Below are 22,899 nucleotides of genomic sequence, written 5' to 3' on the forward strand. Positions count from 1 at the left end.
AGGGAGGGGGTGAATTATCCCGGTGGTGATTTCCATATCCGATCAGATGTGCAGGTTCTGGCTTCTGCACCGGCTGCCGCGTCAGGCCTCCCCGGTGTTGTGTCCGGGAGTTGACTTGAAATATTGTGTCACTGGCTGTTGTTCGCTGCTCGACTTGGACTCACTCCCACTCCAACGTGAACTTTCACACACCACATTTTGACAGCCAACATGTCCAAACGACACCTCTTTTCCTCACTCGAGGGGCTTGTCCCCAAGGCCCTTCGAGGCATTGTTGCCAGCAACCCAAGACTCAACCTCGACGAGACCAACCGCGTAGTCTTTGACCCCGAATCCCCCAAGTCGATCGTCAGTATCATCAGCGGTGGCGGCTCCGGTCACGAGCCAGCATGGTCTGGCTATGTTGGCACCAACATGTTGGCCGCCGCCGTAGGCGGTGATGTCTTCGCCTCTCCAAGCACTAAACAGATTCTGGCTGCTGTCGAGGCCGTACCATCAGACAAGGGGACACTCCTGGTGATCACCAACTACACCGGGGACTGCCTTCACTTCGGCCTGGCAGCCGAGAAGACAAAAGCAAAGGGGAACCCGTGTCGTATGCTCATCTGCGGCGACGATGTCTCGATAGGAAAGCAGGGCTCACTAGTTGGTCGTCGAGGACTGGCTGCTCAAATAGGAGTGCTCAAGGTTCTCGGTGCTGCAGCTGCAGAGGGTCTCTCGCTGGACGAGCTATTCGATCTCGGCACTGCCGTCAACGGCCAAATCGTCAGCATTGCCGCCACATTGGACCACTGCCATGTCCCCGGTCGAACAGAGCACGGTGCCCTGGACCCCGATGTGGTGGAGATTGGTACAGGACCACACAACGAACCCGGCTACAAGAAGCTCTCACCGGCTCCTTCAGCGGAGGGATTGGTGAAGGAGATGCTCAGATACTGCCTGGACGAGACCGATCCTGTGAGAGGATACGTCAAGTTCAACCCCGGAGACGAGACGGTGCTGTTGGTCAGCAACTTCGGCGGCATGTCAAACCTGGAGATGGGAGGTCTTGTCGATGAGCTCCTTCAACAGCTCCTGGCCGACTGGAACATCGAGCCCGTGCGTGTGTACGCTGGCTCCATCGAGACATCGCTCAACGCGCCCGCCTTCTCCGTTTCAGTCATCAACCTTTCAGGGGTAGCAGCGACCAGCCCCTATTCGCTCGACCAGATCAAAGGATTCTTCGACCTCAAGACCGATACAGCATGGGAAGCTGTTGCTGGATCCCAGAGATACCGTCGTCCAAGAGCCGATCAGCTTGTTCAACCGCCAGTCGAAGAGCGTAAGGTCATTGATGAAGCGAGAGATATCAAGATTGACCCCGTGCTCCTGGAGAGAATGCTCCGCCGGGCCTGCAATGACCTCATCAAATCCGAACCAGACCTCACACGGTGGGACACCATCATGGGAGACGGCGACTGCGGTTTGACACTCGAAACTGGTGCCAAGGCGTTGTTGGAGGCCATTGATGGGCCACACAAGATTGCTGCCAAGGGATCAGTAATCGAAGTTCTCACTGAGCTCGAGGAGATTCTTGAGGGCAAGATGGGAGGAACACTTGGTGGTATCCTGGGCATTTTCTTCGTGTCAATGAGAACCGCGCTACAGGAGAACCTTGAATTAGCCAAGACAGAAGGTTTCGTATCGCTATGGTCAAAGGCCCTTTCACATGCCATCCATCATCTCGAGCAGTACACACCAGCCAAGGTTGGCGACCGAACTGTCATGGACACATTGATTCCGTTTGTCGAAGCTATGGCGGCGACCAAAAGTTTGGAGGAGGGTGTCGCTGCTGCGGTAGCGGGATCAGAGAACACCAAGAAGTTGAAGGCGAGATTGGGGAGAGCGACGTATGTTGGTACTGGGACAGACGGCAAGGAGCTGCCACCAGATCCGGGTGCTTGGGGCGCGATGGTAGTGATTCAGGGACTGCTTGCTGCAATTTCAGAATAGGAAGCGATTGGGGATGAAGGATTTAAATTTTCTCGTGGTTGGATTGATCAGATTTAGAGATCAGTAATTCGGAATAAGTTTGGGTTGTACTTTACTGTGAATTTATGGATTGTGTGTGGCTTGTATGTCCTGATACTTGGGCGCCCCTTCCTACTTCCTCCTCCAGGCACCCACACTCAACAAAGTGCTCTCTTCATTTGATCACCGAATCAACTGGAATCCGCGATGATGCCAACGTCTTGGTTACGTTTCCAGGATCCATGGGATCCAAATGAACTCCTGTGAGCTATTAAGCTTTTCAAAACCATACCTCGCATATAAACCGTCAAATAGTGAGGTGGTAGTTAAAGGAGAAAGGATATCAATGCAGAAATACACATGATAATTGAATTCAACTATTCTAGGCAGGTCTAAAAGAATCCTCAAGCCTTCCCAGCACTCCCCAACCAATGCATATACCTCTCAATCGCCACCTGCATCGCCTCCGTCCCCTTCTCAATCACACTCGTCAACGGCTTCCCCCTCATCTTCTCCTGCGTCCACGCATAGTGATTATTCATCCCCTTGTTGATATTCACCTTCGTCACCCCCCCCGCCATGCACTTTCTAAAAATCTCCTCATCGAACGGATCAGCCCCATGCAGCACCAACCTGACCCTATCCCCGACCTTCTTGTTGATAGCATCAAGCCGGTCATACTCCAGCTGGATCCCCCTCGGTCCATACTCCCCATGCACATTCCCAAACGCCGGCGCCAACATGTCAATCCCGGTGGCAACAAACTCCTCCGCTTCCTCGGGGGTAGTCAGCAGCCCCTCGAGGTCAGCAGTCTCAGCTACGCCGTCCTCGCCACCTTCGATACGCCCTGGCTCTGCCTCTGCGGCGATACCGCGCTCGTGGCAGTATTGAACCAGTTCGGCGGTGAGCTTGAGATTCTCCTCCTTTTCGTAGTGCGACATGTCGCACATGATGCTGTCAAAGGCGTCCGGGATGTCGGCTGCCCTGCGGACCAGCTCGGGTGTCTGGCAGTGGTCCAGGTGGAGGGAGACTGGGACCGAGGCCGAGTGAGCTGCCTCAGCGGCGGCTTTGACGAGAGCGTCACCAGCATATTGAATCGCCCACGGGAAGAGCAAGACCATAGCTGGGGAGCGGGCGGCTTCGGCAGCTTTGACGGTGGCGATGATGGATTCGATGTTGTAGCAGCACATGGCTGGGACGGCGTACCCCCCAGCGAGGGCCTTGTTGAGAATGCTCATGGAGCGGTTTTCTGAAAGGGGGGGTCTAGGAGCCATGGTGGGTGGTGGTGGGTTGACTGAGCTGTCAACGAATAGTGATAGTGGTGATGGTGTTGAGTGAGTGACACCAGTAATGTCTTGCCAAGACTGAGTGTGAGATGCTGTAAGTTCTCGACTTAATACCCCCCCTGAAAAGGCACTGGCTGAAAGCAGACTCACTCTTTTGCTCATCAATTCATCCTACGGGATATCATCGGCACCTCTTTCTCTGTCGTGCCCAGATAACCCGAGAGATTTGCCGCCCCCTCGGGTTCCTCAATACAGGAAGGTCGATGATTGACCTGCCAAGGCCGGCTGACGGGACGCGCGGTGATGCGCCGGTGCATGTAAGAATATTAGCCAAAATGCGGCAGTCCGCCTGCGGGGACAGGGAGTCACGTCATAATTAGTTCTGGAGGATTGAGGGGGTGAAATTGATGTTCAGAGTTGAGTTGCAAAAGTTTACAAAGCGGGGAAGCTCGTTGGGACTGTGGGCTAAGAAGCGTGGGTCAGTGACCAGCTCCCGCGGGGGACTTTGCGTGGGACTTGGACTTCATCCGGACGGGTCTCGGCATAGCCCAGCGTGAGATGATATCCCAAGGGGCGACAAAATGATCAAAAAAAAAACATGTTTACGGGCAGGCCGGTTGGATTGCATGGCCGAGTGTCGGAGTTTCTGTTGTCGTGGTTTGCACTCAGCATCTTGACCACCCCCCTACTCATTGTTTCTCACTGATATTGCATGCAAAGTCTTGGCCGAGTTAGCAGTCACCAACACCAGTTAACCCCCCGAGTCCCTCAATTGTTGCACTTTGAACCAAACATTACCACCATGGCCGACCAGAAACCACCTGTTGCCTTCATCGGGCTCGGAGCCATGGGCTTCGGCATGGCCACCCACCTCATCAAGCAAGGCTACCCAGTTACCGGATTTGATGTCTGGGCCCCAACTCTCAAACGGTTCGAGGAAGCAGGCGGCTCAACCGCCACAACACCAGCAGAAGCCGTCCTCAACAAGGAACATGTCGTCGTAATGGTGGCCACCGCCCAGCAAGCCCAGTCTGTTCTGCTGGATGGCCCCAATGCTGCCGTCCCGAAGCTTCCCCAAAGAGCCGTGGTCCTTCTCTGCTCCACCGTCCCCTGTGACTACGTCCAGGCTCTCCAAGTCCAACTCAACAGCATCGGCCGCAATGACATCTTGCTGATCGACAGCCCAGTCTCCGGCGGAGCCGCCAGAGCAGCAGATGGCACTCTTTCCATCATGGCAGGCATGTCTGCTGCTGCGTTGGAGAAAGGACGCCCGTTGCTCGCTGAGCTGTCAGATCCAGCAAAACTGTACATTGTCGAGGGTGGCATCGGTGCTGGCAGCAACATGAAGATGGTTCACCAAGTTCTCGCGGCAAACCAAATCCTGGGAGCAAGTGAGGTGATGGGTTTCGCTGAGAGACTAGGCCTAGATCTGGCCAAGGCTCAAAAAGCAGTGCTGGAGTCTGATGCTTGGAATTTCATGTTCGAGCACCGAACACCCAGAATATTCACCGAGTTCCAGCCTGTTGCCAGTGCGGTTCAGATTATCGTCAAGGATACCAGCATCATCACCTCAGAAGGGCGAAGAAGTTCTTTTGCCACGCCGATGACAAGTGCAGCGGAGCAGATCTACTTCACTGCTGTTGGGAGAGGGTGGGCGATGGACGACGATAGCAGTCTCGTGAGACTCTATACCGAAGGAAACGGAAAGGTTGGGCCAGTTTATGGCGCTGCTGAGTCAGAGGAGGATAAGATGGCTTTGGTGTTGGCTTTGATGAGAGGTATCCTGCTTTGTGCTGCTGCAGAGTCTCTTGCTTTTGCGCACACTGTGAGTCTGGATTTGGATCAGGTCTTGGATCTTTGTGTCAACGCTGCTGGTGGTAGCAAAGTGCTGGAGAAGCTTGGGCCTGCCATTATCAAGGAGCTCGGGGGTGCCGGCGATGCTTCAAGTGGCGAGTCGAGCCTTGAGGATGTCTTTAGCGGACTGAGTGCGGCGGTCGAGGAGGCACAGAGGATAAAGACTCCGTTGTATCTTGGGACCCAGGCGTTGAGTATTCTCCAACGTGTGACGCAATCCAAAGGGACAGGCTCTGCTGGTGTTGTCGTCAAGGCGTGGGTTTGAGATATTGATAGAGGTAGATAGGTATCTTTTAATGTTTGTCCCTGTTTTTGGGTATGCGTCTAGGGTGTCGTTTGCAGATAGAGATTAAAAATGTCATCGAATTTGCTGGATACTATTCCACCAGAAGGCTACTCACCCCACCAACAAAGCAAACCCGCCTGCCCCACTTTGTACCGCTCAATTCCAATCCCTGCTCCTAGTCGCGTCTTCTCATCGCAACACGCGTCTCATGATCGAATATCATCCAGAGCATCATCAACCCCAGTCGAGCAACCTCACCAACTACCCAAAATGGAGGAGGCAATGAAACAGCACTTTTTCTACCACGGAAAACCAGACGTAAGCTCACGTTATCCCCTCAATCTCTCACATCATGTCCCTCTTATTGACCAATCCCCCAGACCGACCCCTCAGAAGCCGAAAAATGCCACTGGTGCCAGATTCGTAGTTTCAAAACCCACAAGAAACTTCCCATCACCATCGTCAACGAAGCCAAAGGAGACGAACGCAAGGAAGTCCTAAATCCAGACTTCAAATTCATCGACCACTCAATCCCAAGCGACGACGTCCCCATCGCCGGGGCCTCCTTCCGCACTGGCTGCAATTGCGCAGACGACGAGCAGTGCATGTACTCAACATGCGAATGCCTCGACGAAATGGCCCCCGACTCCGACGAGGACATGTCCGACGCCCCCCCAGCTCGTGGCCGCAGGATGCAAAAGTTCCAGTACCACCACTCCGGCACCAAAGCCGGCTTGCTCAAGTCTAGAATCCTCGACAGCCGTGAGCCAATCTACGAGTGTCACGATGGCTGCAGTTGCAGTAAAAACTGTCCGAACCGGGTGGTGGAACGAGGCAGGACGGTGCCGTTGCAGATCTTCCGGACAAAGAATAGAGGATGGGGGGTCAAGTGTCCGGTGGATATCAAGAAGGGGCAGTTTGTGGATAAGTACTTGGGGGAGATCATCACCAGCGAGGAGGCCAACCGCCGGCGAGCTGAGTCGACCGTCTCGGATAAGAAGGACGTTTATTTGTTTGCTTTGGACAAATTTTCTGACCCGGATTCACCTGACCCGTTGTTGAGGGCGCCGCCGTTCGAGGTGGATGGAGAGTGGATGAGTGGGCCGACGAGGTTTATCAACCACAGTTGTGACCCAAATATGCGGATTTTTGCTAGGGTGGGGGATGCGGTGGATAAGCATGTTCACGATTTGGCGCTGTTTGCCATCAGAGATATACCGGCGGGAGAGGAGTTGACGTTTGACTATGTGGATGGCGGGTTGGCGGAGGAGGACGCCGGGGGATTGGTACCGGATGACAAGAAGAAGGATATGACGAAGTGTTTGTGTGGGACGAAGAAGTGTAGGGGGTTCTTATGGTGAGTGGATGAACAGGAGAAACAAACGAACAAAACTGCTGGCTTGACAGGGCAATGATGCCGAAGCCTTCATGTCATGATACGAAGTGGTGTACCTAATGACCAGCGTGCTGCTGGGCTGCATGTGGCTGCTTGCTTGAGAATGCGGGGTGCTCCCCTGAAAAGATCGATCTCGTGGGGCCGCCGTCTCGTCCCGTCATGGATCATGGATGGTCGTGACACAAATCGGATTCCATCAAAGTTTGGATGTCCTGATTACGTATCATGAGTGCTCTGGACCGCATGGCAAGATTAGTAGCCTTGAGGCAAATAGTGAACTGATAAGAGCATTGTAGAACCTATCACAATCTGTTGTCCTCGTCACCTTAAAACCTGGTTGATGTGATGCTCTGAGCAATGCTTGTGGAATTGGTTGTCCAATCAGGACCTAGCTTCCGATGAACAGCGATTTGCTGTTGATGTTCCGGATCCGTGCGCGTGCAGCTGTTCCAACGTCGTCATGGTCTCGTGTCGACGGAAACACTGTTTTGGACACGAATGCAAGACATGAGTCTGTCCGGGGCATTGCTGCTTTCCGTATTCTGAAAGCGTTGGAGTCTTGTTGTTGTGAGGTCTGAAATGGTGGAATATTCCGTGTCTTGTCATCGGCTGACAGGGAAAGGCGGTGCTGGGCTCGCCGCTAAGGTTCTAGCCCCGCAAAGCTAGGTCCACTGCGTGCAACCGAGTGGACCGTGCATCAGGCCGGAGATCGCTGATCTCAGTGGGGGCTTTCAGTTGGCTGGCAGTGACTGACTGGTGTGAGCTCACCACGATAACACACACACACACACACACACATCTGGGACCTTTCTTGACCGCATTAGGTCTTCATGCTCCCCATACTGTTGTTGTACATCGACTGGCTGCCCAGGACCTTGGCTCATGCTCCCTGAGGAGGCTGGCAGTTGAGCATCTGTGATCCTACTTCTCTCCACTTCCCACCTCGGGGTCTACCTAGCCTTTCTCTTTTGCCTCAGCGATACCACGAGCCAATGTCGGCAGCCCATCGCATCGCAACAGCACACACTCATTCCTTCAGCCTTCTCTCTGCTTATTTTCTTAGCAAAGAGCTGACTCTTCGTTTCGGACGCCCACTCTCGCTTTTCCCTCCTCGTCGTCATGAACTAGATATTCAAGCGGCTGGATCGAGCGGCCCACGAGTTGCGAAATCGAGTGCAGCGGAAACCCCCGCGCCGCCAGCAGCAATCAGATACAATGGTATGTGTTGGAGGAAATTTGTGCTACTGACTTGCCCGTTTAATCCCCTTGTCTCATCAATTGTCCGAGCCGTGTTTGTTCTTTTTATTGCAACTGCAACTGCCAGACGGCCACCTGCCTGCTTTCACATACCTGCTGATGTTGACCATACAACTAATGCGCAATAGGGTTGCTGTCTTTCCCGAGAGGGCGAATCGGGCTCGCCCTACACAACTGGCGGCGGCGCATCTAGTTCCGCGCGAGCAATCAATGAACAGCCCCAAACAACCCGAGCTCACGTCCACGGTGGACATGATGGGCACGCCTCTGGATCGCGCCGGCGGCATAGACACAGTCAGCAGCCTCTCGACCAACATATCAACAAGCCTTTACGACTGCACGAGTGGACCAGCTACAATCGGACGTGGACCTCCAGGGAGCTGCGACAGGAGAGGATAGAGTTCTTCGATACTCGGGTGGCTGGGCGACAGGAAATCTGGCAAACACTACACGCTGTGTTGGAGGTTTTGTGGGCATCCGCAGAGGCTGTGCGCAATGGGCAGGTTGGGAGGAGAAGTGAAGATGATGGGCCTAGCGAAGAGGACCCGGCGATAGCACTGGCGACAGCCCAGAGCATTCTCGATGCTGCCGATATCACACTGCCGACAGGAGACTTGTACAATGGGGCCTACGATGCGTTTGGAAACTACTACCAACTACCACATCACATCGTGGCGGATCCAACGAATTTGGAATGGCGGCCAGGCTGGGAACATGAGGATTTGGATGACACCAAGGCAGACTTGACCGCCGGGGAGGAGACCACCGAGGAACGGGACGATCTCGAAGACGAGGCCGAGAGGAGGCGTGAGGAAAAGGGCAAGGGGGTGGTTGATGTTAAGGATCTCATCGCCATCAGAGCCAGGCTGAGTGATGGATCGAAAGATGTCAACGTCTCAGTTGGCAAGGGAGACTCTGTAAGAAGTCTGGCTAGACAGATCGCAGAGGATGCAAATGTGAGCCAACATCTTTTACCCCGGATTTAACCCACCAGACTCCCGCATACTAACAACAAACAGCTACCTCCCAGCAAGAAGATTCGCATTGCCTACATGGGCAGGGTTCTGAAGGAGAGTACGCCTCTGCTCGAGCAGGGCTACAAGCAGGGTCATGTTGTCAATGCTTTAGTGTTCAACCGGTAGGACCGCTGTTCACCGGCGGACGACCAGACACCCCATCATTTGTTTTCCTCAGGCTCAGAGGTCACCTTACCTGTTCCGTTTACCGCTAATAGTCGGTACACTGAACCACTGCCGATCTCTGCTTCGTCGCTCCGTCCAAACTGGAATAATCGGAGACGCACACGCACATCTTCAGCCATTCGTGCTTTGCGTGACCGCCTCCAGCGGTTCCAGGAGCGCCGCCAGGAACGTCTTGCCCGTTTGACCGAGGATATTCTGGATGACAGCCGGGCACCTCTGCTGTATACTGACGCGTCTGCATCTGGTAGAGTCGAGGTGTGGAATCCGTATGCTGGGCTGCTTCCTTATCACGTTGTGCTCTGCCCGACGTGATTTTGATGGGGAATCAAACCATTGGCGCCGACATTTCAACTTGTTTCAAGTCGCTGTAACATTAACGCTCCCATTTTCACCCTAATTCCGACGACTACACGCAGACCGACACTCGATCACAGAACGTTTCAGCCCGCACCCACGCACCATTACAGCACCATTGACAACCACACCACTGGCCGTCTTGTCACTAGTCTTATACCCTCCGAAGTTGAAGAGTAGCAGCATGAAACAGGGTGGAAAGCGCATCAAAGTTTAGGTTTTTTTTTCTTTTTTTTTTCCCAGGAAAGGGGAGGTAGGAAGTGGGTAGTGGGGGAGGTAGCAAAGCGCAGGTTCTCTTAATTATTTCCATACCACGAGCTTCGTTTTTCTTTCATTCTTCTCTTGTTGACTGAGTGTATGAAGGTGGGAAAGTTTGGCTTCATGTTTTCATGGGACTACCTACTCAACCCAGTCACTGTTTGTTTGATTCATTCTCGAAACGGCGTTTCGCATGGGGCGGGTTGGGTGCATCAGGGTTCGGGTCGGGTCGGGTCGGGTCGGGGGGGGATGGAAAGATAGTTTTTATTTATCTAGCGGAATACCCAAGTATGATACTGTTTTTTTTTTTTCGTTTTTTTTTTTCTTTTTGTTTTCTTTCCTCAAATGGCTCCCTACCTTGCCCTACGGGGGTATTTTATCGTGATGATAAGCCAAAGTGAAATGGAATGATAACAAAGTGAAAAGGTTTGATAGAGTCACAGGATGATCTCACATCTTTATCACCACATCAGAAAACCCAACAAGATAAACACCACACCCTCTCTATTTTCCCTAACCCCTATCCCGTCCGACTGACTGACTGATTGCTAACCCCTACCTAGACAAACAAACCCAACAAAGTACCTTTTTGCAAAGCGCTTCAACAAGCTGAACAAACAACAAACAAACAAGCAAACTGTTCATTACAGCCTTTTATCACTGACTTCAAAAAATCCCCATTCCTGCTCTAATCCTATCATTTCCACCCTTACGCAGCACTCCCAATCTTATTCAACCCCTTCAAACTCCCCAAACTCAACGCCAGCCCCTGCGACCTACTCCGTATCCTCAAAAATCCCGTAATCGGCCCATCCTCACCCTCCTTCTCAATGCTCAAGTTGGCCAGGGCATCCTCACCTAATTTCCCCCATCGTCAGCATCATCATCTCACCCATGATCAAGAAACAAAAACTTACCAAACACACTCCTAGCATACAAATTCGCGCTCAAAAACTGGCAATCCCCCTTCAAGCTCGCCTCAGGCGTCAGGCAGTTCATATTCGTGCACGCCATCAGCTGGTCCAAAAAGTCCCTCAGCGTCTTGGCCTTGCTGTTGATGTTGACCTTGTTCTCCCACTCAAACTCGGTCCACATGGTCCTGAACTGCGTCTCGCTGCACGTGGCAGGCTGGATGTAGTCCATAATGTCAACGTGCAGGTCATTCAGAATAACGACGTTCGTGTCGGTGGAGTGGGCGCCCTCGTAGACAACATTGCCGAAAATGACACCCGTGTCGGTGGACGAGACCTTGATGGTGCACTGCACGTTGTGGAAGTCGTGGGGGCCGAGGGACTGGCTTGTTGGTCTCTCAACCACCTTGAGGTCACCGAGAGTGGCAAACTCAACCGAGAGGTTCTGGAGCGTGTCGGTTGTCTGATTGACGAGGAGGACGTCAAGAATGATGTCGAATTGGTGCACCTTGACATAGGCTTCCGCGTAGACAGGGTCGGAAAAACCGGTGAGCTGAACCACACGGCTGAGCTTCCCCGACAAATCCTCGCCCGCACCGCTGTCACCGCCAGCGGCGCGCTCAAGGTCAAGCTCAACTGTGTCCTCGCCACCGCCGGTGTTCTTCTTGGAGAGCTGACGGATAGAGACCACATCGTCAACCTGAATGGCCGATTTGGCCTTCTCGTGAGCAGCCTTGGCCTCGCGCTTCTTCTCCTCGACTTGGACCATGGCGCGGAAGGCCTTGCGGGTGTCCTCGAGGTAGACAGTTTCGAGCTCCTTGTGCTGTTTGAACTCGGCAAGCGAGCGCACACAGCTCATGATGCGGTCAACCGAGTCCTCATCAATGGGAGCCTTCACGAATTGGGATTGACCAACACGGATGACGGAAATCATGATAAGCATAGCCTCTGCCTTGAGGGCATTGGTGCGAGACTCGGCCGAGCCAACTTCCGAGTAGCGCATGACCAACTTTGTGAGAGTCGAGGCAAGGACGCTGGCGAGATAGTAATCGCCATCGAGAATGAGCTGGCGAAGAGGTGGTTTTTGAGAGGCCTTGACAGCTTCCAGCTTGGCAGCAGCGGCAGACTGGCTGGTAAGGGCAGTCTCAGTCGCATATGTGCCATCAGCGTTAACCTTGCGCGAAGTGGCGGCCGGCTTGGGGTGTCCATTGGTCTGTTCCTGTTCCTTGTTCTCCTCCTCGCTGTGCATGTTATCCAGCAACCGTTGCTCGGAAGCCAAGATGGGGATTTCACCCAAGCTAGCCCTGATACCTTTCCAGGCATCACGGATATCCTTCTCCTCAAGAGAGTACTCGCCAATGATCCACAGAATGCCCCGGTACACCTTGCCGGCACGGACCTCCTTCAGGGTGTCGACTAGCCTGGACACAATGGTTGGGCGCAGCGCTGGGAATTTCTCCACGACCTCCTTGACAAAGTTGATGACATCGACGGCGGAGGCATTGTTGAAGTCGGCAATAAACTCCATCAAAAGCTCCACAACGCTGGCGGCCACCTCGGAGAACTTGACGGCGCACTGGTGAATAGAGTGGATAAGCAGTTGGCGATACTCGCTATTCTTCTCGTATTCTTGGTCGACAGTCTTGGACAGCTCCTTCTTGAGGAGCAGGACTACCTCCTCAACATTCTTGCTGGAAACCATCTCCAGCGCAATCTCGAGGGCCTTCTTGCGCACATCAATATCCGGGCTGGAAAGAACGCGCAAAATCTCCATGATCAAGTCGTCCAAGATGCCCTCGTTTCTTTGGCGGAGCTGGTCGACGCGATCCAGCACGATAAGCTTAACATTGTTGTCGGCCTCCTTGATGGCAAGCTCAATGAACTTGCTGGCGGCAGCCTTGACGGCCACAGGATTGTTGGTGAGGGCCGTCAACGAAGAAGCAGCTTCGTAGACGACGGTGGATGTGTTGGACTCCAGCAGGTCAAAGATCAGGTGCAGATATTTGGTCTTGTTCTGAGAGTTCTGGATGGCGTCCTTCCTGATGAACTCGAGCTCAACCAACTGCAGAAGCTCCTCTGCGTTGGGGATGCCATCAAAGACAGAGCTAAGGTACGCCAGCGCCTTGCCGTGGTCGATGCTGGCAAGCGCAGCAAAACCGTTCCTCTTGCATGTGGGATCGCTCTCGCCTTCCAGGAATGTGGCAATGAGGTCTGCGGCATCGGGGATCAGGGAGGGCGAGTGTTGGAAGATGGATGCGACGGCAAAGACGGCGTTCTTTCGTACGTAGGCATGGCGATGTTCGAGGCATGATCGGGCTGAGGAGAGGAGGGGCTCGAGAAGCTCTGGTTCGCGAAGTTTGCAGAGGAAACGTAATGTGTTACCGCGGATGTACTCGTTCGGGTGTTGCAAGTCGTTCCGGATACCGTTGCATACTAGAATGTACTCCTGCTTCAGCTTACCTTGGGCGTCAAGCTTCGGGCAGATCTCGTAGTAGAAATAGAGGAGCTTCTTCAGAGGCTTCGACTTGGACGGCATGACGAATCGGATGATGTGCATGAGCAATTGCGGCATAGGATCGCCATTGAGCATGATGGTCAAGATGCGCCTCATGGTATCGAGCTTGGACTCATCGGTGCCCTTCTCGAGCTGTGTCTTAAGCTCCTGCAATGTCGGTGTGCCATCGATGGAGTTGTCCTTCACTAACGTGTACGCATTTTCGAGAAAGGACATGATGGGCGAACGGGGGCGGCAACGTGCCGTGGAAAACTCGGGAGAGTGTTGGATGGGTGGTTGTGTTTGCGAGTTCGGGTGGAATTATTGGTGTTGACCCCGTATGGGTAGTAATTATTGCTGAGGGGCGGAAAAGATAGGGGAGTTGTTTCGTGGCTCCTGAGCTCCTGCAGAATAACAGCCCAGTAACAAACAGGTTGTTTGCCTAATACCGGCCTGTGCAAGTAACCCCTGACGCCAAATGCTCGCTCGTAAAGAATTCGTTTGGTGGTTCAGAATGGACCTGCAGAGGCGAGGTGTCGTCGCGTAGGTGGCCGCTGGGGGTGAAATCGGGCAGCGGAGCTTCACCTTTCTCTGGGCGAATGTGGTCACAGTTGGTGAGAGTCGGTCAATATCAACGGCGGTGCCTGTCTTGGGAGATGTGGCATTTGGGGGACTGGGTAGCTGGCCTATCGTAGCTCTCAGCCAGCTGGCGCCAAGCGGCAGCCGGGCAGGGAGTTGCTCAATCACGTGAAACTCCGACAAGCATTTGGTGGGGTCCCCAATGATGCCCCGCCGATGCTCTTGTGCAAGTCGCGGCTTCGACGGCCACCAGGGTTCCCAATTAAAGATTCCCGCGTTGTCGCTGTCATCAACTGAATCGTTGGAAAGCAAGTCAACACCCACCACCCAACATGTCTTCCACAAACGAGCCATTCTATATTCGCTACTAGTACGGCAAACAGCATGTATTCAACATTTGATGCTTTTGCTAACCTGGACATAGCTCTGGCCATCAAGGTCGTTTCGGGCACGAATTCTTGGGTACGTCTTGTCGCAATGATGATTTTCCGAACGGGGAAGACTAATATTTTCCATTTCCCAGAATTCGATTTCCGCGTGGTCGGAGATGGTCGCAGTGCCACAGCCCGCTATGCAAACAACTCGAACTACAGAAATGATAGCCTCATTCGCAAAGAAAGTACGGCGCATCCCATGACCTAAACCGCAACCCTGGGACGGACCGACTGACGAGATTGGGACGATAGTGTTTGTGAGCTCACTAGTTGTCGATGAGATTAAGCGCATTGTCAAGTCGAGCGAAATTATGAAGTACGCAAACCAAGGCTGGAAGCATTGCATAAACCAGAGGCTGACAGTTACCCAGGGAAGATGACGGAAAGTGGCCTACCAAGAACAAGGACGGAAGGCAAGAGCTGGAGATTCGGCTTGGAAACGATCACATTTCCTTCGAGGTATGAAGTACCCCATTGGCAGTTTTGATGCCCAGTTAACGATCCCCCAGACCGCCAAAATTGGCTCGATCAACGACGTAACGGATTCTGCCGACCCAGAAGGCTTGCGAGTATTTTACTACCTCGTGCAAGATCTCAAGGCCCTCGTCTTCAGTCTCATCGCCCTTCACTTCAAGATTAAACCAATCTGATTTACCTACCGCCTGGTATTCGATGAACCTGGGGACGGAGATGGGACACGATGGCCAATTCGAGAGTTGTGCCTCTTGACGGGAAAACAGGGCAGCCCACAGGGTTGACTACCCTGCCAAGCCTGGAATATGGATTTGAGAAAAATGGGTTACGGAGATATAAGGTTGTCTTGCATCATCAAAAGTAGAGATGGCTGGGAGCTGTCAATGAGGCCGGAGTTAGGTGCGAGCCAATCATGAATTCTTACCGGATGGAGGCTGGAGCTGGGAGATACCCCAATGAATAATAGAACGCTTACGACTGGCTGTTTGTCCCTTATAGATATCCAGCTCAGCAGCTAATGCTGAAGGCGAATGAAAGAAACCCAATCATTCGTGAACAGTTGTGGTTAAATGCGGGAGTGAGCTCAGTCACCGCCACATTCGGTGGTGTCGACGTCCAGATTCGGATGCTGGCAGACCCTGTACAGACAGGTCTGTCAGACCTACAGATGTCAATAGGATGCACGATCTAGGGTTCGGGAGAGGATGTGTCACAGCCATCCATGTCTTGGATATTTTGCCAACATCGTCTATAAAAGTAGACATACTGGAGCTGGTTGCTCAGCGGCGGGAAGTTTTGAAGGTCTCAGAAGACGATGACAATGGAACTGGGTTTGCCCTTTGACAAGTAAAAACCGGGGCCACCCTGCCAAGCCAGCCTCCCGCGATGCTCTGCAAGTGAGGTGTGGACAATTCCCTTGAAGACGTCTGTCTAACGTCTAACCACCGGGAATTCCATCCGTTTCTTACCTACCTTTCCCAAGGTACCTGTTCCTAGGTCTATCAAGCCCTTGCCTCTCCCATCAGCATCCATCAGTGTTCTCGAATCCTGTTCCCGAACTCTTCCTATCTAGCCCCTCCAAATTCTCAAGGTCTCAACCACAGCGCCCACTCCTTGGCTTGACCCCACGGAATCACAGCACCGCGCGCCCGTGCCCTTCCCCGCGAAAGCAGCTCTGTGGCACTGAATTGAAGCTCCACCGCTCCGCGATCCGCCCACGAGACCATCGGCAACTGTCATCCGTCGCCGCTTCAACCCGTTCGTTCACGCCCAACGACCACGGACGGCCCCCGGCCGTTTTGTTCATCGCGCCCGTCGCCGCGACAATCGCAAACTCTCTCTGGCAGTGTGCCAACACACAGCGCCGCTGGCTGGTGCATCCAACAAAATCCAGAATCTAGATTCTTGGCCTGCCTTTGCCCTGTTGGGCTAGTGCCTAGCCAAGGGTCCCTTTCCCACGCTCGCACGCCCATCTCCACAACCACAGTGTCCCCCCCGGTTGCGCATCGGCCATCAATTCAACATCTCAACCTCCCCGTCGCCGATACCGTTCCTCTGTCTTTTAAACTCACGTAGCTGTCAAGAACATGCCCACGCCCTCGTCGAGCGCGCCCGAACCCCAGTCGCCTCGTTCTTTCTCCTTCTCATCATGTCCTGATCCTGAGGAGCTGCTGTCTAACATGCCGTCCACATCCCACTCCCAACTGCCCCCAGCTCTGTCTCCGCAGTCGCCCGAGTCACCACAATCCCCCTCGAGCTGGCATCCCCGTCCCCCGGTTGCCTACGAAACAGATGTCACCATGACGAACGAACCGATTGCGGCGCAGTCTCCGCGATCAGCCACCATGTCGCCGCAGCCTCTGTCGGAGAGACCCCTTCCGGAACCAGAGTTCGAAGTCGAAGGGATGGTGCCCGTGCCAGATCAGCCAGATGAATCACAGAAGCAACCTGACCAGGATGAGGAGATGGTTAGCCTTGAGAATGATGCCAGTGGTGGTGGCAATACTGGTGAAGGAGCGGTCGCAAGACCACCAAACACAACAATGGGGGAATCATCGAGTAGGAGGAGGTCAAGATGTGAAAAACAATCTCCGGTTGTCGGGGAGCTTTACGAGGTGGATATCTGGGGGCCAGTAGGGAACGGCCCTCGATGGGTTGAGGACAGAGGGTTAGTGGGACTGGGGCACGAGTTCTCTCTCATGAGGTCCATACCAACCACACCTTCGTCCTTCTTGCGGCCGGGAAGCAAGTTTGAGGGGTCTCAGGAATCGGAGCGACAACGGTACGATGTAGAGGTGGAAATCAAATACGTCGACATGCGCGAGTCGTTTTTGTGTGGTTATCTGAAGATTCAGGGTATGACAAGCTTTTCTTTCAAGAGACCACGGAGTGGGCCGCTAATACGGGTTCTACAGGTTTGACCGATGACCACCCAACACTTACGACCTATTTTGAAGGCGAGATTATCGGCCCCAAGTACGGCTTCATCACACAACACCCAACCTGGGGCGCAACAGACAAGATTGATCTCTCCCACTGGGGAAAGTTTGCGCCTTTCCGTCCCTATGCTAAGCAAGCGCGTAAGGGCGGTCAGGTCCTGGTCAAGGACATGGCCCATCGGGAGAACATCTTCATGCGGTGGAAAGAGCACTTTCTTGTGCCCGACCACCGGGTGAGGACGATCAACGGGGCCAGTTTTGAGGGGTTCTATTACATTTGCTTTAATCAGGTGAAGGGGGAGGTGAGCGGGATCTACTTTCACAGCAAGAGTGAAAAGTGAGTTGCTCTAGACCAGACTGATACTTGTGATTCCGTCATATGCTGACACACACTATGCAGGTTTCAACGGCTAGAGCTGAGACATGTACCCAACAAGGGGTGTTATGGCGCCGTGGAGTTCAGATGACGAAGTCATGATTTTGGAAGCAGGGGACACACAACTGCAAAATACCTATGGGCGGCGTCACTTTTTGCGACACACACAAAACTGATACCAACATCTAAGGGATGATTGATTTTTTCACGAATTCAGGCAGGGAGGTTTCACGAGTGGGCGAGGTGAGGGGTCACAGCGTTGCCTGTTTGCATTGGTCGGATGAGTTTGGCTTTGTATACTCTATTTGGTTGTCTTTTACTTTGCATTTTTTTTGATGGGGGCAAGGAGGCAGGAGGGAGGGGTGGGAACGAATATTACACCTACTACTAGCACATCTGTATTGACAGAAGACGACACACACACATGAAGGGCAGAACGACAGACACTTTACAAGCGAGAGCGTGGCCACTCCCAAGAGGGTGATGATGATAGGCGGGGGGACAGGCCGAGGACACACAAGCACATATATAGCCAGGAATCTTTGCGCTCTATTATTTCTTCCCTCTTGAGCAGTTTTTCATTGTACATGCTTTCATTTTTTTATTTATTTTCTTTTTAATTTTTTTACAAAATGGGTATCTTTGATAAAGTCTTGTTTTTGACCTAAGAAAACAAGAGACGAGAGATCACTCATTTTATCTATTTCCTAACTTGTGTCATTTAATTTGGGGGTGGCGTCTCTGTTGCTGGTGCAGCAGGTGTTGATGTTCCAGTTGTTGCGGGGGGTGTTTGAAACCCTTCAAAGTAGGCTTTTCGAAAGGGATTGAGCTCGTCGGCTGTTTTGCCGACTAGTATGCGCTCCTCGCGGGCTTTGACGGCTGCTGAGTCGACGTCTTTGTCGGGGATGCGGCGGTAGCAGATTAGACGGCGGGACCCTGGGGGGGGGTTAGCATTGGTAGGTTAATGAGGGTGAAAGACATACATTTGTTGAACACTTGGGTAGAAACTGAGAGTGTTTCCAGATAAGGATGACTCGGCACAGGCATCTCCTGTTCTTCGTCGTTCGCAGTCGGCATCCAGAACGCCACTCTGCCATTGTCGACAAGCGTCTGAGCCGCAAATTGGAGGATGTCATCCAGCATCGCCAAAAACCCATATGGTTTCCTCGGCGGGATGAAATCCGCTTGTCTGTTCGTTCCCTCGTCAGCCTTTTCCCCTTTTTTACCACCCCATCATGCGCAGAATGAACGTACTTGTACATCTCCCTCCCCTTCCTCTCCACCCAAGGCGTCTTCTCCGGATCCCTCACCCCCAACACCATCAGCCCCTCCCTCACCCCATAAGGCGGATCACACACAATCCCATCAAACACCCTCCCCCTCACCCCATCCCCATCACTCCCTAGTTCTTGTTTCCTAATCGGGCTATTCGTCAAATCAGCCGTGAACGTCCCCCCCAACCTCCCCAAAAGCCCATACTGCTCAAAATTCCCCCTAAGCGTCTTTTCCCTCCCATCTCCCCTGATACTCCTCCCATCAATATCACTCCCCAACGCCACCGCCCCAAACTCGGCAACCGCGATAGGAAACGACCCCGTCCCACAAAACGGATCATAAAATAACTTCCCCGGCCCGGCAAGCGCAATATTGGCTGTGATGAGCGCCAATTCGGCGTCCATGCTTGTGGTGGAGATATACCTCCTCTTTTTCAAATCCAGTTTCTTTGGTAGGTCACGGAGGGAGGAGCCGAGATAGCGGGTGAAGTACAAGTGGTTAGGCTCTGGTATTCCCAAAGGGGTGGAGTTGAAGGGCCAGAGTTCGTGGAGGGTGAATTCTTGGTCGGGGTGGCGCATTTTGATTGGGCCCATGAAGCCGAGGTAGGAGAAGGAGTTGATGATGGAGACTTTTTGATCCGAGGTGCGGGAGCCTTGGTAGGAGTCGAGGGTGAATTTGAAGGAGCAGGAGAGATAGGAGGGCCAGAGGGGGGAGGTGGTGGATTTCACGGCGGCGTGGACCGAGGCGAGGTCGGGGCCATGGCCCCAGAGCTCGTGGATGGACATTGCGAGGATGGAGCGGCGGATTAGACGGCGGGCGAGGGTGGTTGTGGTGATGGGAGGGGAGGAAGGGGGGAGGCGGATTATGCAGAAGGGGGACTGGGAGGGGGCGGTTAGTTAGGGTTTTTGAGGGGGGGAAAGGATAGGCTTACGTCTAGGCTGTAGGATACGACTTCCATGTCAATCCCTTCGAGAACGGCTAGGGCTTGCAGCTCAGGGAGACGGAAGGTCTCGTGAGACTGGGAGAAACGGATGAGATATTCCATTTTTTCGAGTGTGTGAGGGGTCAACAGGGAGTTCTGATCTTTGAGGAATTCCTCTTCTATATGGTGTAACAAGATAAGTTATCTTATGTCAGATGCATATTTCGACCAACAGAATATGCTGAATTTGGCGTATAAATGTTTTCACTCTAAAAGTCAAATGCAAGCAGTTTTGACTCACTTGAAGTTTTACACTCAAGTTTGAAGAGGACCCGAAGAAGAGGTCTTGGGCTGGTCTGAAAACACACCGGGGTGTATCTAGCGTGCCCACTCCACCAATGCCAATAGCTAGGCCCAATAAGCGTATGTAATGCATGAACTAAAGCCACCCCTCGTGCAGGCGTACCAATTCTCAAGATTTTGCCTAGGGCAGTTTCAACGCAACGACTGTCCAGCACCGTCTCACAGGCAGATATCCGAATCCATCACAGCACATCCAAACATTCAGCATCGAGGAGTCAGGTCAAAACAACCGCCCACGATGCTTTCTTTTCAGCAGCCAGCCTTCTACCAATCCTCAAAATGCTTCGTCACACACGGAGTCATGGGCCATGTAGACCCTAAACAGCCCCCATCCAAAGGCAAGCCGTGGACTGCCTTTGCAGCTCAGGATTTTGTCTACACAGTACGCAATCTACCTCATCACCCCACACAAAAGTCACCATGCTGACCAATTGACAAGGCCGATCTCATCTTGCCTCAGGAAGTTTTTGAGGTAGTCCAAGAAGAATTATTGAAGCATGACGCTGCTCCCCAGTACAAGCGGATTGTCATGTCGCTGCACGATATTCTATCTGGGGATTTTTACAGCAGTTACATCAAGCAAGGAAATATTTTGATGCTCTCTGAGGGAAGAAGAGGGATTGACAATGTTTTTGCTTTGAGGAGTGGTACGCATTGATAAGAGGCCGGGTAGAGGTTGACAATTGACTAACAGTATGTAGGGCACTTGACAATGTTCCTCGACAAGGAGGCATATGAGCGAGCCGGCTTGGTGGGAAAGCCGCATGGCGTGAAAGGAAATCGGGGGATTAAGCCTCGTTGGAGTCAGTCATATCTAGCATACGCATTCTTTGACTATTGCTAACAATCCTTTGTAGTTGTCGAGATCGACCTCAACAGCTCATCCATGGTCAAGGGAAAGAAGGGCTACGACAGACTGATCTATGCCAGCAAAAATGCCTTCAGTGGGGCTGTGACTTGGCTTTTCTGCAATATGACTTCCACAGGTGAGTTCTCTCAATTTTCCCATGACCTTCTTCTGCTAATTCGGATTTGCAGTGCCTGACCCAGACCCATTGGCCACCCTCTCCCCAACCAGCTGCACGTCTAACCCATCCATCACACAAGACATCGATGCTCTCGTACCGATCCTTACTCCATCAACAGGCACATCTGAGCAAATCGCCAGGGATGAGCTCGAGGACTTCTCATCCGAACTGTATGAATGGCTTGCTCTGGTCAGACTACAGAGTCCTCGCATTCTACAAAGTGACAGCATCGACCCGTACCTGTCATTATACCGCATCCCAAATGGGAGTAATCCGGCCAAAATCTGCAAGCTCAGTTGGCGAGGATTTTTCTCCCCATCATGGACCCGTCAGACCTTGATCGGCCTCTTCACAGTCCTCCCCTCCAAAACGTGGTTCTCTTTCAGTACAACCACCTTTTCAAAAGGCCTTGCCGGGGACAACACTGAGTGTACCTTTCTCCGACCGCCAAATCGGCCAGGGGAGTATCTCATGTGGGAAGTCAGGAGTCATGAGTGACAATAAATCTCGGGTATCAATTAGTCCTGTCTCGGGCGGACACTTCTCTCCTCAGCCAGGCCCTCTCCACCAATGGCTTCCTCAACAAGCTGGCGCAAAGCTGCTTGGCCCTCAGGTGTGTGGATATCGTCTCTGGCGGCCAGCTCCTCTATCCTTCTCCTGAACTCAGGGTCTGGTTGTTGTTCGCCCGCCTCGGCCTCATCCATTGTACCAACAGTAACCCTCAACCCTTGGGGCGCAGGCGGCAATTCTGTGCCATTAGCTACCCCGTTGGCGCCCTCTAAACCAGCGAGATACTCGGCAACCCCTGGGAATTCTTCTTCAGCCTCGATCTTTTCTCTGGCGGTTTGGCCTTCGTCGTTTGTGATCTTGGTGTCGAGCTTCAGCTCTTCGACTAGGATGCGAGCCGCTTCCACTGTCTCAACCACAAACAAGGCTGTTTCACCATCTTCGTCTTTGATATCGACTGGGACCTTGAATTCGTTGATCAAGCTCCGGAGGAGGTCGAAATGGTTGTAGCTGGCGGCAGCGTGTACGAGAGAGTATCCGTGCTCGTCCTGGCTCACGGCAATGGAGGGGTTCTCGCGGAGGAGCTCAAGGAGGGCCTGCGGGTTGTCGGCGGCGAGGAGGTAGGGGTTAGGGGACATGGTGGGCGTTAGTGAGTGGCAGTCAAGAAAATGGACAGGTGGTTCTGGGTTGTTCGTATCGTATAGGGTAGGATGTCGCTGGGAGTGTTCCTTTAGTTCGTGATCAAGGCTTGGAGGGGCAGTGCTATCAACAAAATTTTGGTGGGGGTTTACACCACGCGGGGCACGACAGGGATGCCATGCTTAAAAACAGTCTGGCAGAGAACGGGTCTCCACTGAAAATGCCGGTGCCTTAGCGCCACTTTGTCGGGAGTCGGCAGCTGGTGGGCCGACTTTCAGGCCCTAAACTTGGGCACACCACAGAGAGAACTCTTCTCTATAGCGTCATGATCTTCACCATTGTTCTTCATAGCTGGCTCTTAGTATTGATATAAAAGATGGGTAATGGTAAATTCAACATCATCATGCTAGAGAATAATATGCACGTTCTAGCCAGCACCAACAACGTATTACCGTGAGGCCTCGCGTGGTTGGTTCCGTCCTCAAAATTAAGCACTGCCTTTTTGTTCTCACCCACACAGTCGCCAATCCCCAAGGTGTGACTCTTATGCCGAATG

At 52.9% G+C, this 22,899-nt stretch overlaps 11 protein-coding genes across 11 annotated transcripts; 7 read left to right on the plus strand and 4 right to left on the minus strand.

Moving 5' to 3' along the window:
• Positions 1–210: 210 nt before the first annotated feature.
• QC764_601010 (uncharacterized protein) lies at positions 211–1,992 on the plus strand (the record flags this gene model as incomplete). The annotated part of the gene is made up of 1 exon (XM_062948616.1): positions 211–1,992. The coding sequence occupies one exon, from the start codon at positions 211–213 to the stop codon at positions 1,990–1,992; it is 1,782 nt and encodes a 593-aa protein (XP_062797645.1).
• Positions 1,993–2,414: 422 nt separating this feature from the next.
• Positions 2,415–3,887, minus strand: QC764_601000 (uncharacterized protein; the record flags this gene model as incomplete). Its single annotated transcript, XM_062948615.1, has 2 exons — positions 3,447–3,887; positions 2,415–3,374 (listed from the first exon to the last, which is right to left on the minus strand). Exons 1-2 carry the CDS (start codon positions 3,456–3,458, stop codon positions 2,415–2,417), a joined length of 972 nt encoding a protein of 323 aa, XP_062797646.1. The 5' UTR covers positions 3,459–3,887.
• A 211-nt stretch (positions 3,888–4,098) lies between these two features.
• Positions 4,099–5,415, plus strand: QC764_600995 (uncharacterized protein; the record flags this gene model as incomplete). The annotated part of the gene is made up of 1 exon (XM_062948614.1): positions 4,099–5,415. One exon carries the CDS (start codon positions 4,099–4,101, stop codon positions 5,413–5,415), a length of 1,317 nt encoding a protein of 438 aa, XP_062797647.1.
• A 90-nt stretch (positions 5,416–5,505) lies between these two features.
• QC764_600990 (H3K9me3 methyltransferase) lies at positions 5,506–7,075 on the plus strand (the record flags this gene model as incomplete). The annotated part of the gene is made up of 2 exons (XM_062948613.1): positions 5,506–5,754; positions 5,817–7,075. 2 exons carry the CDS (start codon positions 5,506–5,508, stop codon positions 6,795–6,797), a joined length of 1,230 nt encoding a protein of 409 aa, XP_062797648.1. The 3' UTR covers positions 6,798–7,075.
• Positions 7,076–7,360: 285 nt separating this feature from the next.
• On the plus strand, positions 7,361–10,127 carry QC764_600980 (uncharacterized protein). Its single transcript, XM_062948612.1, has 3 exons — positions 7,361–8,050; positions 8,218–9,045; positions 9,109–10,127. The coding sequence occupies exons 1-3, from the start codon at positions 8,048–8,050 to the stop codon at positions 9,229–9,231; spliced, it is 954 nt and encodes a 317-aa protein (XP_062797649.1). The 5' UTR covers positions 7,361–8,047; the 3' UTR covers positions 9,232–10,127.
• Positions 10,128–10,311: 184 nt separating this feature from the next.
• On the minus strand, positions 10,312–14,581 carry SEC26 (coatomer subunit beta). The gene is made up of 2 exons (XM_062948611.1): positions 10,821–14,581; positions 10,312–10,761 (listed from the first exon to the last, which is right to left on the minus strand). The coding sequence occupies exons 1-2, from the start codon at positions 13,543–13,545 to the stop codon at positions 10,613–10,615; spliced, it is 2,874 nt and encodes a 957-aa protein (XP_062797650.1). The 5' UTR covers positions 13,546–14,581; the 3' UTR covers positions 10,312–10,612.
• MNH1 (Protein mago nashi) lies at positions 14,124–14,971 on the plus strand (the record flags this gene model as incomplete). The annotated part of the gene is made up of 6 exons (XM_062948610.1): positions 14,124–14,257; positions 14,312–14,349; positions 14,411–14,506; positions 14,574–14,637; positions 14,693–14,780; positions 14,831–14,971. Exons 1-6 carry the CDS (start codon positions 14,220–14,222, stop codon positions 14,969–14,971), a joined length of 465 nt encoding a protein of 154 aa, XP_062797651.1. The 5' UTR covers positions 14,124–14,219.
• A 1,410-nt stretch (positions 14,972–16,381) lies between these two features.
• QC764_600950 (uncharacterized protein) lies at positions 16,382–17,700 on the plus strand (the record flags this gene model as incomplete). Its single annotated transcript, XM_062948609.1, has 3 exons — positions 16,382–17,150; positions 17,210–17,570; positions 17,634–17,700. 3 exons carry the CDS (start codon positions 16,382–16,384, stop codon positions 17,698–17,700), a joined length of 1,197 nt encoding a protein of 398 aa, XP_062797652.1.
• A 611-nt stretch (positions 17,701–18,311) lies between these two features.
• On the minus strand, positions 18,312–20,099 carry QC764_600940 (uncharacterized protein). The gene is made up of 4 exons (XM_062948608.1): positions 19,816–20,099; positions 18,864–19,762; positions 18,593–18,798; positions 18,312–18,545 (listed from the first exon to the last, which is right to left on the minus strand). Exons 1-4 carry the CDS (start codon positions 19,927–19,929, stop codon positions 18,331–18,333), a joined length of 1,434 nt encoding a protein of 477 aa, XP_062797653.1. The 5' UTR covers positions 19,930–20,099; the 3' UTR covers positions 18,312–18,330.
• A 308-nt stretch (positions 20,100–20,407) lies between these two features.
• On the plus strand, positions 20,408–21,695 carry QC764_600930 (uncharacterized protein; the record flags this gene model as incomplete). The annotated part of the gene is made up of 5 exons (XM_062948607.1): positions 20,408–20,551; positions 20,609–20,816; positions 20,871–20,972; positions 21,027–21,155; positions 21,208–21,695. The coding sequence occupies 5 exons, from the start codon at positions 20,408–20,410 to the stop codon at positions 21,693–21,695; spliced, it is 1,071 nt and encodes a 356-aa protein (XP_062797654.1).
• A 20-nt stretch (positions 21,696–21,715) lies between these two features.
• On the minus strand, positions 21,716–22,342 carry QC764_600920 (uncharacterized protein; the record flags this gene model as incomplete). The annotated part of the gene is made up of 1 exon (XM_062948606.1): positions 21,716–22,342. One exon carries the CDS (start codon positions 22,340–22,342, stop codon positions 21,716–21,718), a length of 627 nt encoding a protein of 208 aa, XP_062797655.1.
• Between the last annotated feature and the right edge of the window lie 557 nt (positions 22,343–22,899).

This window comes from Podospora pseudoanserina, chromosome 6 (assembly GCF_035222485.1).
Source record: "Podospora pseudoanserina strain CBS 124.78 chromosome 6, whole genome shotgun sequence".
In the NCBI taxonomy this organism is placed as follows: Eukaryota; Fungi; Ascomycota; class Sordariomycetes; order Sordariales; family Podosporaceae; genus Podospora; species Podospora pseudoanserina.

Coding starts and splice junctions, on each gene's coding strand:
- SEC26 (XM_062948611.1), bottom strand. CDS start 13,545: ATGTCCTTTCTCGAAAATGCGTACACGTTAGTGAAGGACAACTCCATC. Junction 10,762..10,820: donor GTATGCTAGGAGTGTGTTTG/GTAAGTTTTTGT, acceptor GGGGGAAATTAG/GTGAGGATGCCCTGGCCAAC.
- QC764_600940 (XM_062948608.1), bottom strand. CDS start 19,929: ATGGAATATCTCATCCGTTTCTCCCAGTCTCACGAGACCTTCCGTCTC. Junction 19,763..19,815: donor TCGTATCCTACAGCCTAGAC/GTAAGCCTATCC, acceptor GCCCCCTCCCAG/TCCCCCTTCTGCATAATCCG. Junction 18,799..18,863: donor AAGGGGAGGGAGATGTACAA/GTACGTTCATTC, acceptor GGGAACGAACAG/ACAAGCGGATTTCATCCCGC.
- QC764_600980 (XM_062948612.1), top strand. Junction 9,046..9,108: donor AGATCGCAGAGGATGCAAAT/GTGAGCCAACAT, acceptor AACAACAAACAG/CTACCTCCCAGCAAGAAGAT.